The 16,119-nt window shown below is 46.6% G+C and overlaps 1 protein-coding gene across 1 annotated transcript in view; it reads left to right on the top strand.

The window, feature by feature from the left end:
- The window catches only part of ULK1 (unc-51 like autophagy activating kinase 1), a 112,071-nt gene that overhangs the window by 90,100 nt on the left and 5,852 nt on the right, over positions 1–16,119 (top strand). Inside the window, exons 17-27 of the mRNA XM_079956516.1 lie at positions 676–833; positions 1,884–1,970; positions 2,064–2,326; positions 2,920–3,101; positions 6,390–6,493; positions 6,817–6,960; positions 7,774–7,961; positions 11,201–11,379; positions 11,515–11,633; positions 13,851–14,008; positions 15,186–15,321. Of these exons, the coding sequence (XP_079812642.1) occupies positions 676–833; positions 1,884–1,970; positions 2,064–2,326; positions 2,920–3,101; positions 6,390–6,493; positions 6,817–6,960; positions 7,774–7,961; positions 11,201–11,379; positions 11,515–11,633; positions 13,851–14,008; positions 15,186–15,321 (1,718 nt within the window). The remainder of the gene's footprint in view (positions 1–675; positions 834–1,883; positions 1,971–2,063; positions 2,327–2,919; positions 3,102–6,389; positions 6,494–6,816; positions 6,961–7,773; positions 7,962–11,200; positions 11,380–11,514; positions 11,634–13,850; positions 14,009–15,185; positions 15,322–16,119) is intronic.

Below are 16,119 nucleotides of genomic sequence, written 5' to 3'. Positions count from 1 at the left end.
TCTCTTTTCCAGAAATATTCCAATGCCTATCCGCCAAACCTTAAAAGTTGTGACAATTTGCTATGAGGTAGGTGAAAACCAAGTGGCTGGTACCAATTCGCCAAGTGGAAAAATTCCTACCAGGCCCCTCAACAGCAACCAACCAAAGTCCATAGCAAGGTCAAAAGAGATGAAAACCTTAAAGGGCGGGAGGGTGGGAAAGCCGGAGCAGCTGGAAGCAGGAAAGAGAGAGATCTTTCGGCTGCGTCCTGCCTTTAATGGGCAGGCCACACACCCGGAGCAACTGGATTGGTCAGCCTGGCCAGTGATGCAGCCGGGAATCCCCCAGCCGCACAGGGCTGGCTACCCACCCCCTGCAAACCTGGGGGGGGGGTTGTGAGAGCCCGCAACACCACCTCCTCCTTAAGGCGGAAGGAAGCTTTACTGTTTCCAGCCTTGGAGGCATGCATCCAGTCATGAAAAAGATCTCAGGTTCAGTCCCTGGCATCTCCAGGTAATGTCCCCTGCCTGGAGCCCAGGAGAGCTGATGCCAGTCAGTACAGAAATGAGTGAACTAGATGGGTGAACTATTGGCCTGACTCTGTACCTTCCTATGCTTCTGAGCTTGTTCGCCATTTGCTTTTCTGCCTACTATGTTCCCCGCGGAATAATGGAGGTCAAATCCTTTCCCATTAGGTCCGGAACAGTCAGAAGATCAAGCAGCAGCAACAGCCCACTTGGTTTCATGAAGGCCAGCCCTTCCCCTCCTTTCGCTGCTGGGGAGCATGGAGCTGTCCCAAACTCCAGAAGGTTCTCCTTTGGGGGCGCTAAGCCTTACACGCCATCCCCACAAGGTAAATTATTGGGTTTGCTTATTCCAGATTCTAGAAACCTCAGCGATATGTGTGTGTGTGTGTGTGCACTTTCCTTAATTCCAACCAGCATTTTGTGGGTGAATGCAGATATAGTAGCATAATTAGAGCAGTGACTCTGGTCTGGAAGTGTCCTAGCTATATTTGGTCCCATATGTGCCTGTTCCTCCCCAGGACTGAGAGGGAACCGTTTGAAAATGACAATGGTTTAAGGGAGGGACTACCAGTGAGAGGTACCACAATGCTAACCCATGTTGAGGGTCCAAAATTCAATTCCTAGCATCTCTGTTAAAAGGATCTCAGGAGGAGAGCTCAGAAAAAGAAGAAGCCATCACAGCAGACTATGCTGAGCTTTTGTATATATTTATTTATCCTTGGGTTGGGGGGGGGCTGTCACCCCTCTGTGTATTGCAGGATTCTATCTCCTATCGTCACTGACTGAGGCTGATGGGAGTTGGAGTCCAACACAAGTGGAGGGCCTCAGCTCCTATACTTTTGTTTTTACTAACACACACGTGCGCGCGCGCACACACACACACACACACACACAGAGAGAAACTTTTCCAGTTACTGAGTTGTTTGCTGTGAAATATAAAGAGATAAAAAATAACACAAAATGCAGCAATATCAAAGTTCCATAATCAAACTAAACAGGTGTAAGAAGTCTTCAACTGAAACCTTGCTGGAAGAAATAAATCTTTCATTCCTTTCAAAAAGAAACCAAGAGTGCGAGGTTTCTAATTAGATGTCCCAATGATTTGACTTGATATAAACCAGCTTTACTGTTTGCTTCGAACATCTGAAAGCACTCATAACCTAAGTGAGCTTATGAACCTTTGACTAATTGTATCTTGACAAAACCTCATTGTTTCCTATGTAGGTTTTCAGAAGTTTGACTGGTATAACGGTGCCCCAGTTTGATTTTAAAAAACAACAGCAATATTGCTATAAGTAATCTAAATGAAATATTTGCTATAGGGAGCGTTCAATTTATTGTCTGTCAGTGCATTGATGTGCTTTTTAATTTTTCAGTTGGAACAATTCCAGAGCAGCCTGACCAGACCGTTCTCCCTTCTCCTCCCTTTGGAACAGAGATGAGAAGTCGGGTGCCCATACCTGGTAGGTTGCCCTTGGGATTTCTGCCCTTCCCTTGCCATTCTTTCTTGCTGATGCGTAACTCTGGGCATCCTGCTTCCCCTCTCGTCCCTCCAGGTGCCTCAGTGCCTGACCCTTCCTCTCGAGGGATGGGCTCCCGTCTCCACAGTGCTCCCAACCTGTCAGATTTGCATTCCTGCCGGCAGAAGATTACAAAGCAGTACTCTGATCCTCTGGTTCCCCATTTCAACCAGGCCGCTGCTGGCCAGCCAGCACAGACACATGGCCTGCAACCTTGCCGCCCACTGAGGTCCTCGCCAAAGTTCTCTGAGTTTATGCAGAGGAGCCCCTTGCCAACCATAATGGGCTCTCCAACAAAGGTATTGTTTTTCCCCTGCCTTCAATGGGCTCTCGCTTGTGGCCTCCTAAAGCTGTAAATCTAGGACAGAGATTTGCAAATGAGCATCAGGTGCAGGCATATTAAGCAGTCACGTTTATTTTTAATAGCGCTTTTGTGTCCCATATTTATTGTATTGTGTTTTGTATTCTAAATGATATTCCATGGAATTCAAATTGCATTGCAATATAACGGAATATAAGAACTAAAAGACACAATTAAAAATGCAGTTAAAACCGGGTGTTATCTAGCGCAGCTCATGACAGTTGCCACAACAAGCAGGAAAATATATCCCCAAGTTTTAAAGAGTGTGAGCGGAGAAGTTTGGGTGCCCACTGATCTTAGGAGGTTGTGTAGAAGGCAACGTTATGAAATGGTGGGGGTAGTAGATGCAGCCCCTGTTTGTGATTGCATTTAATGCCTGTTTATGTGTGTATGGAGTGGGTGGGTGCTTTTATTAATAGCGGCAGAGATAAGCCATGGTGCAAACAGTGACTCTCTCACACTGAACACTAATGAACCACCTCTCTCCACTCCTCCCCCACTTTTTGTTTTTAATAATAATAAAAAAAATAGGTCATGCCTCCTTTTGAGTTCAACAAAACCCCAAACTCCCAAAACCTGCTTGCCCTCCTGGCGCACCAGGGCGTCATGATCCCGACAAGGAACAAGACTCTGCCAGACTTGAAGGACATGGGTCATTTCCACTGCCAGCAGGCAGGCCTAGGATTGAGGCCTATGGAAGAAGCCAAGGGCAGGTACGAAACTGACCAGAAAGGCATTCACAATGCACACAAGTTTTGCTGTTAGGATGGGCCGGGCTGGGGGTGGGACAGATGCTGATTTGCCACTCTCCTTGCATCCACATACCGTATTTTTCACTCTAGAAGACGCACCAGACCATAAGACGCACCTAGTTTTTGGAGGAGGAAAACAAAAAAAAAAATATTCTGAAGCCTCTTCAGGGCAGGGGGAGTGTTCTTCCCACTGCCCTGAAGAGGCTTCTGGGATAGTTGTGCAGCCTGCATTCACTCCATAACACGCACACACATTTCCCCTTACTTTTTAGGAGGGGAAAAGTGCGTCTTATAGAGCGAAAAATACGGTAATTTTTTATTTCGCATCAAGGAGTCTTCAAAGTGCCTCAAAATTTCCTGCGTTGGTTATTTCTCAGGCTAAATAGAATTCCCAGCAAACCATATTCACAGTCCCTTTCTGGGAGTTCCGTTGGCTCCACATGCCAGCAACCCTTTAATCTCTTCACCCCAAGGTCAGGTATAGCAGGGGCAGGTAGAAAACTGAGTCAGCCCATTGGTTCGCCTAGCTTCATAATTGTGTGCATTGACCAGGCAGGGGACTCTCAGCCCTGCATGGTGATGCTGAGCCTTGTACTTGGGACTTCCTGTGTGCCACTTAGTTACAGCCCTGCCGCCTCCATGGCTATAGGCTCCCGTCTCCATGATTCACCTGCTTCAAACTGCCGCCTCCATCTCCATCCTTGTCTCCACCATGGTCCCCTTTTCCTGTGCCTCATGGCTTTTGTGCAGCACACCAGCTCCCACAACTGCCTCTGCTTTGCCCACGTGTCAAATAGGGCCCTGTGAAGCAACAGGATGAAGGCTCCTTTTATCAAATAATGGGGGGGGGGGGTTATGTCCTGTGCTGAACATGTGGAGCAAGGCAAGAGAGCGTGCTTCGGCCCACTGCCCTATATCCAGCAACTGTGGTTGGTGACGAGAAGCTTTGGTAGTTGAGGAAGCCCCTGGTATCGCCAGTTACCAGGGATAAGGGGAAGGATCCTGATTCAGACCCCAGAGATCTGCTGGCAATCACAGTGGGCAGTACTGAGCTAGCATGGCCTGGTATAAGGCAGTTTTCCATATTCCTTAGGATGAGGAGCACAAGCTCAGCAGTTAGGCATGTGACAGACACTCCTTGCGCAGCAAGTGCACACCACAAGTGCTGTCTCAGGCAGGCTAAACAGGTGCATAGCTTAGTTTGCCAGAGAGATGCCACACTTTTCCTGCTTTGGGTGTCCTTTAACTGCTGAGAGGTCCACACTAATGGCTAGCATCCAATGGAATGACTCCATAATTGCTCTCATCCTCTCCTCCTCCTCCTCCTCCTCCTGTCATTTCCTCTGATGATATCCTGGATTGCCCAACATGGGGAGGCTTGGTCCAGCGCCAGATCTAATCTATTTATGATTCTATTCCTTGGTATTCATCTAGGTCAGGCATAGGCAAACTCAGCCCTCCAGATGTTTTGGGACTACAACTCCCACGATCCCTAGCTAACAGGACCAGTGGTCAGGGATAGTGGGAATTGTAGTCCCAAAACATCTGGAGGGCCGAGTTTGCCTATGCCTGATCTAGGCTCTCGATTCTCAGACATTTCAGGGGACGGAAATTCTTTCCTTGAAACCATGGGAAGTAAAACAAACAAACATACATCATTTTTAAAAACTATTTTTATTAAGTTTTACATAATAAAAATTCAAACACATTATTCACCTCCTCATTTAGGATTCTCTGAATCCCTTGACTTCCCTCCGCCCTTCCGTGGTTACAATTATCAATTTTTCTTTTTCATCTGCTTATCTTATTTTCTATTTATTTATTTTTTTAAAAAAAATCAGCTTTCCCAGAATGCTTTAGTTATTTTGCACGTCCACAACACGTCCACCACATATTTCCAGCAAACATTGGAAGCAGTTCTATACATTTTTGCTAGTTTTACAGGTGTTAAATACCACCAATACATCATTTTCATGTAGTTTTCCTTCAACGCAAAGCACGCTGTAAATTTTAAGTCTTCCCTCCATTATTTTTCCCAAGATGATAATTGAATATTGTGCCCAGTGTCTTCTGCCCATTTTATTATTACTGATTCAACTTATTCGTCCTTAGTATGCCACTCTAGCAACAATTTATACATTTTGGAAAGTAACTTCACATTATTTTCCAATAATTCCTTTTCAAACCTTGAAATTTCTGTACTAAATCCATTTTTCTTATCTATTTTCAAGACATCATTTCCTTGGTGGTGTTGCAGCCAGTCTGTCACTAACTGTCTTACATCTTCAAAACTACATATATCAATTTTGTTTACTATTATCGAAAAACTAAGTGACGAGCTTTCTGCTTCCATTTGTTCTGAAACTACCCAGGAAAAATAGGTGGGGAGCAGTTTTTTTGAAGCCAGGAACCATAGAGAGAAAGGGAGGAGCTCTGATGGGACAGGAAAATGGGACGGTTTCAGGAGGACTTTTGGGGGGGGTGTTGCATAAAGGAGGCTGCAGATTGCTCACCTGTGCTCTAAGAAACTGGCTTTTTAAAAAAACAATTGAGGAGTCTTTTCCAGGCTGGTATCCTTCAGATGTTTTAGACTACAGTTTCCATCAGGCTCAGGCTGATGGGTTACTTCATGAGTTGGCAACTCAGATCTGCTGCCTCATTGGCAGGTCTGAGGCAACCCTTGCAAATCTACCCTCTTGGGGCCTGAGGCTGAGCTCCATTTCAAACATTCAGTGTAGCTCTCCCCAGCCAGCAAGCCAGCTTGCATCTGCTAGCTAAGGTGGGCTCCATTTTGCCTTAGATAGAGCCCTCCCGGCCTGCAGGCTTGATGTTCTATAATAATAATAAAAATGATAATTTATTATTTATACCCCGCCACTCTGGGCGGCTTCCAACAAAATATTTAAATACCGTAATACATCAGACATTAAAAGCTTCCCTAAACAGGGCTGCCTTCAGATGTCTTCTAGAGCAAGCATCCCCAAACTCGGCCCTCCAGCTGTTTTGGGACTACCAGTTCCCATCACCCCTGACCACTGGTCCTATTAGCTAGGGATGATGGGAGTTGTAGTCCCAAAACAGCTGGAAGGGCCAAGTTTGGGCATGCCTGTTCTAGAGAGGCCTTTTGTCCTTCTTTAAAGGCCACTGCACTTTTCACTGCAGCCAGCTGCTAGGGAGCAGAAATCCACAACACCTGTGCGTCCGTCTGTCCCCTCACATTCACTTGTCTTGTTTCTCTCCTTCCTCCAGGTCGCTCAGCACTGGTCGCCTCACTGATCTCCTCCTCAAAGCTGCTTTTGGGGAAGCTGGAAGCAATGACAGTTTGAACAATGAGAAGCCCATGGAAATCACAGGTACGGGGAGATGGGAAACTCTGGGGTTCCTTTTTCGTTGTGCTCCTTTTTTTAGTTACTCGAATTGGAGGGGCTATACACAGGGTTCTCTTCCCTCACCCTCTCCCACAGATCCATAATATCCTGACAACAGCCCTGAGAGGTAGGCTAAGCTGAGAGACAGCAAGTGACTGGCTCAGGGACACCCAGTGAGCTTCATAGCTGAGTTGGGGGGATTTGAACCTTAGTCCCAGCCCAGCACTCTTAACTTCTAGGCTGACTGTGTTTCTATCTTGATATCTTTTATGGCTCTCATAAAATCTTAACTCATTCTTTCCTCGTAGCTCCTTCTGCTGTCTGTGGAGGAAACTTACACTCTGGGGCCAGGGATGGCGGCTCTGCAAGCCCTTCTCCAGTGATCTTCACTGTTGGTTCCCCTCCCAGTGGGACAACCCCACCGCAGACCACCAGGACCAGAATGTTTTCAGGTAATGAGCGCTTCCTGCCATCTTGATACTGCTGTCCAGAAGGAAATTGGAGTTATCTTCATAGTTACTGTCCTGGCTTTGTGTCCTAACTCAGGGATGTGTGTATTCTAGGAACAAGGAATCTAGTGTCTCACATGCACATACACACACTGTGAGCCGCCTGACAGACTTGCTTCCCTGTTATGTCACAGATCTTGAGCTAGCAATTATACAGACACCTTCCTTTTTAAAAAAAAATTGTGAATTTTTGAGATCTAAGGAAGCTCAGGGGATTTGCCCCACCCCAAAGCTTCACTAAGTTCTGGGTACCCACTGGAGTACTGGTGCACACGTGGAGACTATTTTTATTTCAGGAGAAGCACCATAAACGAGGAAGCTCCTGCTCACATGGAGCTTTGCTTGCAAGCACTGCCGTTCTCATTGTCATTGGGATGATAGTCCTGTGAAATAAGGCTTTGTTTGGACTTTGCTTGGTGGAAAGGGATTAATAAGGATAGCTGAGGATTAAAATGTCACAATTAAGGGCTCATCCACATTTACCTTTTACCCTGCTTTAAAGCTCCTTGTCTGAGTGTACCCCATCTAACTTTCCCCAGGAAAAGCTGCTCTTTAATGCTGATTCAGAACAAGCGGAAATTCAGGTTTCCCCAAAATTCCTGAAATTCAGAAACATGGCACAAAAGGAAGCCTGGATGAGCCCTAAATTGGAGCTTAATCTGAATCAATAAATAAAACTGTGTTTGTTTGTTTTTCTCCTTTGGCCTGAAGAGTCACGTCTAGGTAACTTTTGCTTCTCTGTTTCAACCCTTTTAGTGGGATCTTCCAGCTCTCACAGTTCGGGAGGGTCTTTCAGCGGGCGGCACTTCATCATGAGCGCTGGCGGGGATGTGCTCGAAGCCCCATCAGGCGTCAGATACACTTTTGCCGACCCCATCACTGCCAACCTGGAGGGAGCAGTCACCTTTGAGGCACCTGAGCTACCGGAGGAGACGCTCATGGAAGTGAGTTGAAACCCACCTCCCCACCCACCCCAGAGACCCAAGATTAAAACACGAGGCGGAAATTCATTTGGTCCTCCACAGGTTCATCAGTGTTCCTCGCATTTCTCACCTTGTCAGACACAGACACAGTTCGGGTGCCTGGTGTGGAAGTTTACATTCTTGGCCTCCCTGGGTTTTATTCAAAGCAAAATGCTGGTCCTTGTGACTGTTGGGGGTAAAAGAACAAAAATACGTTGTCAGTGTCATGGGGATTCAGCAGCGCTGAGGTGGGGCTCCAGTCCCTTACGTAGCTCAATACAGCAGCTCCCCATCCTGTCCCTGTTTGCTACTTCTGCACAAATCATGAGATATGGAAAGAATTGCTGGAAAAAAGATTCTAGCTACCCCACTTTAAGATGTTGTATTGTAAAGCTCTTCAGTGCCTCTGCCGCCATGCGGCTTTCCGGTGTTCCTGATCTAGGTGAATATTTAGCATCTTTGCCCTCTGAGGTCTTGTTCAGTCTTTACAACCCTGTGAAGTAGGTTAGGCTAGGGGAGTTATTTGCCAAATGGGGTTTTCAACCAAGATCTCCATGGTTGTAGTCCAGTATTTGATCTGCTATGGCACACTGTCATTTAGGGCATCGTTTTATGGCTGCCAGTTTGTTCGTTAACATTTTTTTTTTTTAATTAATTGACTTGTGCTTCCAGGGACTTGCAGGCAATACTTGTAGCTTAGAAATGTTAGATAAGGTCAAGTGGGAGGGAGTTCCAAAAGTCGTTTAGGCACCACATCTGGGGATAATGCGGTGTGTGTGTGTGTGTGTGTGTGTGTGTGTGTGTGTGTAGAGCTGCAGTGTTAATTATCACTGAATATTATGTATTTGCGGTTTATTTCCTTCCATTCATCTTTGTGATATATGCTGCTGCCACTTGACTCCCAGCTGCTTCCTTTTCCAAGCAAAAGAGGCCTTTTTAAAACTTCCCTCCTGTATTATTAGAAGGCTCTCCCTTGGCTCATTTGGTTGCTATGGACAGTGAAGGAAAGGCAGCATCACACTGGGGCTTGTGTTCCCATGAATGGAGCGGAGGGTTGTTGTTGTTTGGCTACGGGAAGCCTCTCAACTAAGCCAGGAGCTCGCTGAGGGATAAAGCCAGCCTCAGTTTTCCATCTGTATACAGGAAGAAGAGAATGTCTTTAGAGGAAGCCTGTGAAATCTGGAAAGGGGAGTAGAATTGAAAGCTCTGAACCGTAAAAGTTGAGACCGTTGCTAGGTAATAAATACCTAGTGAAATGTTAGTGGAGTGTTGTCAGAATGCTGTCTCGTCAGTAGTGAAAGCTTGAATTACACCTGATATTTGGATCGCGCCGCTGCTTTCTGAAGGAGACTGAATGTCGTGCTCTTTGAGTCACAGCAGCCTGATTCCCACCCCCAAGCGACCAGGGCATTGCATTCTTACCATTTCCAGTTCTTGAGTCAGATCTACTCTTTCGCATTGTCTGCAAAGCTGCACGCGTGTTTAAAAATAACCAGCGATCCTGGCCGAAGAGGTGGTTCTCCATGTTCCAAGCTGCTATCTCCTGAGTGTGCAAAGGAGTTGGGCTAGGGAGACAGATGAAAACAAAACCCATGCGGTTGGCTGTGTCGGTGCTCGGAGATATGGGATTCCAACCCTTTAAAAAAAAAATTGTAAACTCACTCGGTTCAGGTTGCTGTTGAGCTCAAAGACATCAAGCCCTCCCACCCACTCCTTTTGTATGTGAATTGAACGAAAACCTCTGGCAAATGTGCACCTAGATGAAAGTGATGGGAGGGAGAAGAGGGGGGGGAGGGGGCAGTGGAAGGAAAGTAGGTCACTGTTTCATCTCTATTTATAGACCCTCAGCAGTTTCTATAGAGCTGTGCAAACACAGGCTCTGCACAAGTCTCAATCCCAGCTTTTTAATTTTTGAAGTCGTTAATTCCGTGAGTGGGCAGGCCTGTAAAGACGGCGGCTGATTTGGCACCTGCTCCCTCTGAATGAGAACCACAGTGGGCGCCATGGGAATGTTCCTCACCTGTGGCTCCCCTTGAACTACAGATGAAACTCGAAAAATTAGAATATTGTGGAAAAGTTCACTTATTTCAGTAATTCAACTTAAAAGGTGAAACTAATATATGAAATAGACTCATGACATGCAAAGCGAGATATGCCAAGCCTTTATTTGTTATAATTGTGATGATTATGGCGTACTGAAATAAATGAACTTTTCCACGGTATTCTAATTTTTCAAGTTTCACCTGTAGAGCTGCGTTGGGAGCCCTGGGAGCGTGTGTTCATGTTTTCCACCCAACCTGCCTCTTCCTTCCATTTTTCTTAACCGTGGCCTGGGAGAGTGTTGGCATAGGCCTTATCCCCACAGCCATTCCTTCTCGGAGCTCAGAGGGGCATTCCTAACTCTCTCCCCCTTCCCCCAGACTTATCTTCCCAATAACCAGTGCTTTTTTTAGGGGGTTATGCAGTACTGGCACCTCTTTTTTGTTTGTTAAAAAGTGTGATACTTACCATAACAACTTCATGAGTACTGGCACCTATTTTTTCTAGAAAAAGTGCACTGCCAATAACCCTATGAAGCAGCAGAAACAACAAATATGTTTCTGGCATCTTAAATGCAAACCAGTTTATTAAAAGAAGCCTGTGGGCTGTACTGGACTCTGAGTGAGAGAGCAACTGGTTTGGTTAAAGGCCATACAGCAGGGGTTTTTTTTAGAGCATTTGTATCCCTCTCTTCAGCCAAAAAGGCTTCCAGAGTGGCTTACTATCAGTTAAAGCAGGACAGTCGCTGCTCTCAGGAGTGTGATCTTCAAAAAACAAACAAACAGAACTACACACAAAGGGAAATGCACAGGCAGGGAAGAGGCGTGGGAAAGCGGATTATTAAATAATGACCATCTGGCATAGGAACAGTTCTGGGGCAGAGGAAGTACCTGATGGAGCATGTCTTTCAACGCTGCTGATGGAAGGAGGCCCGCTTCCCTGCTGTCCCAGTGAGGCAGCCTGATGCCAGGTGGAGGCTGAGGGACAGGAGGCTTGCTGGAGGCCCCCCCCAGATGACTCCCAAGGGCATGCAGCCCTCGACAGGGGAAAGGTTGCCCACCCATAGTGTAAAGCTCACAGCCTAGGACAAGGCGTTGGTCTTTCCATGAATCTGCCGCTTTCTGCATTCTAGAGCTGGCTTGCTAACGAAACCTCGTCTCCCTTTGTCTCCCTGCTCACAGCAAGAGCACACGGACATTCTTCGCAGCCTCCGGTTCACCCTGGCCTTTGTCCACTACGTGATGGAGATAGCGGCCGTCAAAGGGAACACCAGCGAGATGAGCAGCTCGGTGGCCTCCGAGTACCAGCTCCAGGAAAGCGTCGTGGCTGACCAGATTAGCCTGCTCAGCAAAGAATGGAGGTAAAGGGTGATGTTTGGGGAGGTCCCTGAGAGAACTGCGATGGCCTGGCTTGGGCTCAAAGCAGCTTTGTGCATCTTCCCCTGCAGCTGTGTGGATGGCAGCTCCATTAATCTGCTGGTGCTTCCTTTTTTCAGCTATGCAGAACAGTTGGTGCTGTACTTGAAAGTAGCAGAGTTGCTGTCCGCAGGCCTGCAGATGGCCATAGACCAGATCCGGGCAGGCAAGTTGTGCCTCTCCTCCACCGTCAAACAAAGTAAGCACTCTTCTTCAAATGCACACACACAGGGGGATTCCTGATTGTGGGTTGTATCCCTTGGTAGTCCTACTTAGGTTGGACCCACTAAAATTAGTAATAGCTATGAGTCGACTCTGATTAAGATACCATAGGCTGCAACCCACTTCTCTTTTAAAAAAAATTTATTTATGCACTTTCACAGACTTAGTATACACATCTTATGTTTTCATTCTTTAATCACACTTCTGCTAGCTTGCTATGCCCCCATATTTTTAGCATCTATCTCCTGTGATGCTGATAGAATTGTCCATTTCTCTCACCTTTGCAGGGCACAATACCTGCTCAGAAAAATAATCCTTACATCCAGTGATGGCATTGATCCATGTCCAGCCCCCCCCCCCCCTCAGAGGTCCCAAGAGGCCTTGGCCACTTCCGGCTTTTGAAACCCTGAGCCATCATACAAATACAAAATGACAACTTGCCAAAACAAAATAAGGCATAAAACAGACAGACACCAAGAGAGAGAAAGTGGTTTGTTTATATTGAGAGAACGTGTTCATCACTGTCAACCCTTGTGCCATCAGAACTGATGCATTTGTTACATATAATAAAACACAAGTGTGTTGTCATGCTGCAGTTTGCTTGGCCACAGACAGGTGGCGATGCCGACCACAGTGTGAGAAGAGGTGGTGTTTAGGTGGTCCAGGCTTTGCGTGCCGAAGGTCCTCAGCCCCTGAAATTAAAAGGATCTAGTCGCAGAGGATGAGAGACCCTTGCCTGAGACTCCAGAGAGGCACTGCCAGTTTGAGCAGTATTCAGGCAATACTCAGAGAGGTCCTACTTCTTTCTCCCCTGCCCCCCCTGCTATCACATTCCAGGGTGAAGTGAAAATTGAGTTAGCCAAGCATACAAGATCAATCTGTCCTGTGCGTACTTGTTTTTATCTTCCTCTATCTCTCTCAAATTAGGGACAGCACTGTTTTGCACTCTGTAAAATGTGATCGGTGCTACGGGTCTCCACATGTATTCCAGTTGCCCGTCTGGAAAACACGTCGCCTGATCTGAATGTTTCAGCTCTTAGCTATGTGCAAGGGCTTAACGATAATTGATGTGGGTGCAACTTAATAATTACATGTTGTGCCTCTGCTGTTAAATAACACACAGTCACTCAGCAGGCTGAATCATTTTGTTCCTTGGCACGAGATCCTCTGCGGCAAAAGCAGAGTCCACAGAAAGGAATGATGTTTACATATATGTAAGCATCGTATTACAGCACCATCTAGGGCACAAGACTAGGGGTATTGGTGAGCTTGGGGAACTCAGTGCTTTGCATACGTATCAGAAGTCTTTGTGGAGGGCAGCCTTCAGCAGTAACCCTGAGCTGGCCCAATGAGGATAGGGCAAGCAAAGAATTCTGGCCACAGAATGCTGACTAGCTGTTGGGAGTGGGCAGGGGGAGAAATCTTGGAAGAGTTTATGGCTGAAAAGGCTTATTCCTTGCTTCAACTCTCTGGGTTCTGCCGTGGAAGAAGATTCTGCTTGTGCATACAAATAAAATGATGATGTTGTTGTTGATGATATTTCAAGATTGCACAGCCCCATTCTCAGTTTTAAATTATGCTTCCAAAGCTGCACACAAGAAAGGCTTGTGTTAAGAAACCTCAAATGGGGGGAGGGGGGAACTTAGCAGCATTTTTATTTTTATTAGCAGCATTTTTAGCAGCTGCAGCAGAGGTAAGGTTTCAGATAATAAACCACAGCAAATAAAATGAACATCTGCTGTTGATCATCATCATCATCATCATCATCTCAGGCAAGTTGAAAGGTGCCTAAAATTTAAGAGAGGAGATACCTGATGGACCAACCTCTTTATGGAAGGCATCTCATAAATAGGGTATCATTATCATCATCATTGAAGTAGCCCTCTCCCCAGATGTACCTGGGACAGTGAGGTCACTCAGAGAAGGGCCTCTAAGGATCTCAGTGCTCAGATAGGCTCAGGCACCTGGGAATCCTTCGGATGCCCCAGTTGGAAGCCATTCCCCCAATAAGCCAGTTCCCCAAACCTCTATCAAATGTTGGGCAAATGATGGGCAGTCAGTTGACAATGTTGGTGTTGGTCACCTTTTGCAAACACTGTTGGGAGAGACTGTTGATGTGGATAAGGAGTGGCCAGAAGCGGAGGCCGTCCTGTAAAGTAGTGTCATCCACCCCTTCTTCTTCTCCTTCTCCTAGTTGTGAGGAAGCTCAACGATCTGTATAAATCCAGTGTTTCCTCCTGCCATTGCCTGAACATGAGGTTGCAGAGGTGGTTATTGGACAAGCAGAAGCTCATGGACCGCATCAACAGCATCACCGCCGAGAAGCTCATCTTCAGCCACGCCGTGCAGATGGTAGGGCGAAATGCTTCTCGTGTATACTGGGTTGCATGTGTGCAGTATTTGGGGGTTAGTATGGTGGCATTTGCTGAGCCCTAGGGATGGGCTAGGGCTTAGCCCAACCCCCTGGCAAGCAGCATTTCCCCTCACCTCTTTGCAGGATACGAAGGGGCCCTAATAAGAGTTTAATACATATGCACCTTAAGTAGCAGTAGCAGCAAGGGCCGTGCAAACTGAAAGAGAACCCCACAGTTCTCTGGGAATGCATTCTTTGCACCAAGCACAGCCCTTTTTGTGGGCTGTGTGTATTCATGGTGGTAGAATGCATGTAGACAGATCAATCCTGGGCACCCACAGGGATAAAAGGGTCTCCAGTAACTTGGGGAAACCATGGAATGGACACAGTAGATCTAGAACTAGCCTAGATGTACCAGTGACCTGATGAGATATAAGGCAGCATCAGATGGTCACTTTGCATCCCTCTGGCGTATCTTTGGGATTTTTGCACTCCCTCAAACCACAGAGTCCTCTTTGCACAGAGTACCCCAGAGAGATTGGAAGCAGAACTAGACAGAAAAGCTCCCTGGGTGCTCTGAGTGAAAATGGTCTTCAGGAACTTTTACCAGCCTCTGGGCTTTGGCAGGTGCTCAACTGTACCAATCCCTAGTGCCAGCCGTGTCTCCCAACTCTCATCCCTCTGCTGTCTTCAGCATATTTTTAAGCATCCTTTCTGGGTGCCTCTTCTGAACGTCCTGCATTTTCTCCCCCTATGGCCAAAACAAGAAGGACCTCCCCACTGTTGTCAGTCTCCTGCTTTCTACCTAGACCTTTTGATGATGCTCTCCTTGGGCAACATCCACATGAGAGGCACGTTCCTAGTTTGAAATAGTCAGGTGATACTCCCCATGATGCGTCAGTGCACAGGATCTTCCTGCAGGAGTGCAGCAGAATCAGCCCCTTTTGCCCATCCCCGCTGGCAGCGAACTGGAGTCTGAAAGCCACAGCAGAGAGATGTGGGCTTATTAAGAGGGCAGTGTGAAAATGCATTCTACACTTTTCAGCAGCCGAGCAATGCGGGGGGGGGGGGGGGTTGTTGAATCTTTGCTTATGTGCAAATTCAGTCTGTTGCGGCAGAGTTGCTCAAGCATTGTATTTGCTGGCAGAGTAATCACATGAGGCATTCTCTCTCCAGGTTCAGGCAGCAGCGCTGGATGAGATGTTTCATCACAGAGAAGATTGTGCACAACGGTACCATAAGGCACTGCTGCTCATGGAGGGGCTCTTGAACATCATCACTGAGCAAGGCGACATTGAGAACATTAATAAATGTAAGGGTCGGGAAATGCTTTCCCCCCCCTTTTTTTAAGTAAAAAAGTATAGATGTGATGGTACGATATGGCCGTGCCATCCGTATTCTTTTTTGTGGGGCGTTCCCTGACGCTAATTGGTAAAGCACTGCTCAGAAATCATCTTGCTGCTTTTCCTGCGTATGGTTTTTTTTATAAAATAAAATATAAAAGCAGTGCTTGTGCAGGTGCATCTTTAACAGAGGGGAGACTCTGAGGAGCTGAAAAACTAAAAGGCACAGCAAACAATTCCACGTTAAATCCTCCTAGCTTAAATGAGAATGCAGGTGGAGTGAGTGGATCATAGGCAGAGCAAATGGGAGGAACAATAAAAGAGCAGGACAGGAGAAAATCAAATGAACTGTAGAATTGTTGGGAAGGGATCCCAAGGCTCATCTAGTCCAACATTAAAAAAAACCCCAGCAGCTGGCCAGGCAGCCTCTGCCTAAAAACCACCAATGAAGGAGAATCTGTAATTCCCCAACTGGAGGCACATCAGAGTTCAGGATAGTGTAATGCAAGGAAATTTCATAACCTTGTAACACCTTTACAGTGCAGTCCTCTACCTGCCTACTCAGAAGGCCCCTTGGACTTCATCCCAGGACAGGGTTATAGGAGTGCAGTCTTGGTTGTTACATTTCAGTTTCTACTTTATTCTAATCAACTTCACACACCTTAGGGATTGATTTCTTATGTTCTGCCTCAATCACTGAGATCATCTGATGGAGCACTTCTAATGGTTCCCCACATCCCTGAGGTTTTGTTGGCTGTCACTAGAGA

This window comes from Podarcis cretensis (assembly GCF_951804945.1).
Source record: "Podarcis cretensis genome assembly, chromosome: 16".
Lineage (NCBI taxonomy): Eukaryota > Metazoa > Chordata > Lepidosauria > Squamata > Lacertidae > Podarcis > Podarcis cretensis.
The sequence above is the reverse complement of the archived record's forward strand: the minus strand, read 5'-3'. Positions and strand labels throughout refer to the sequence as shown.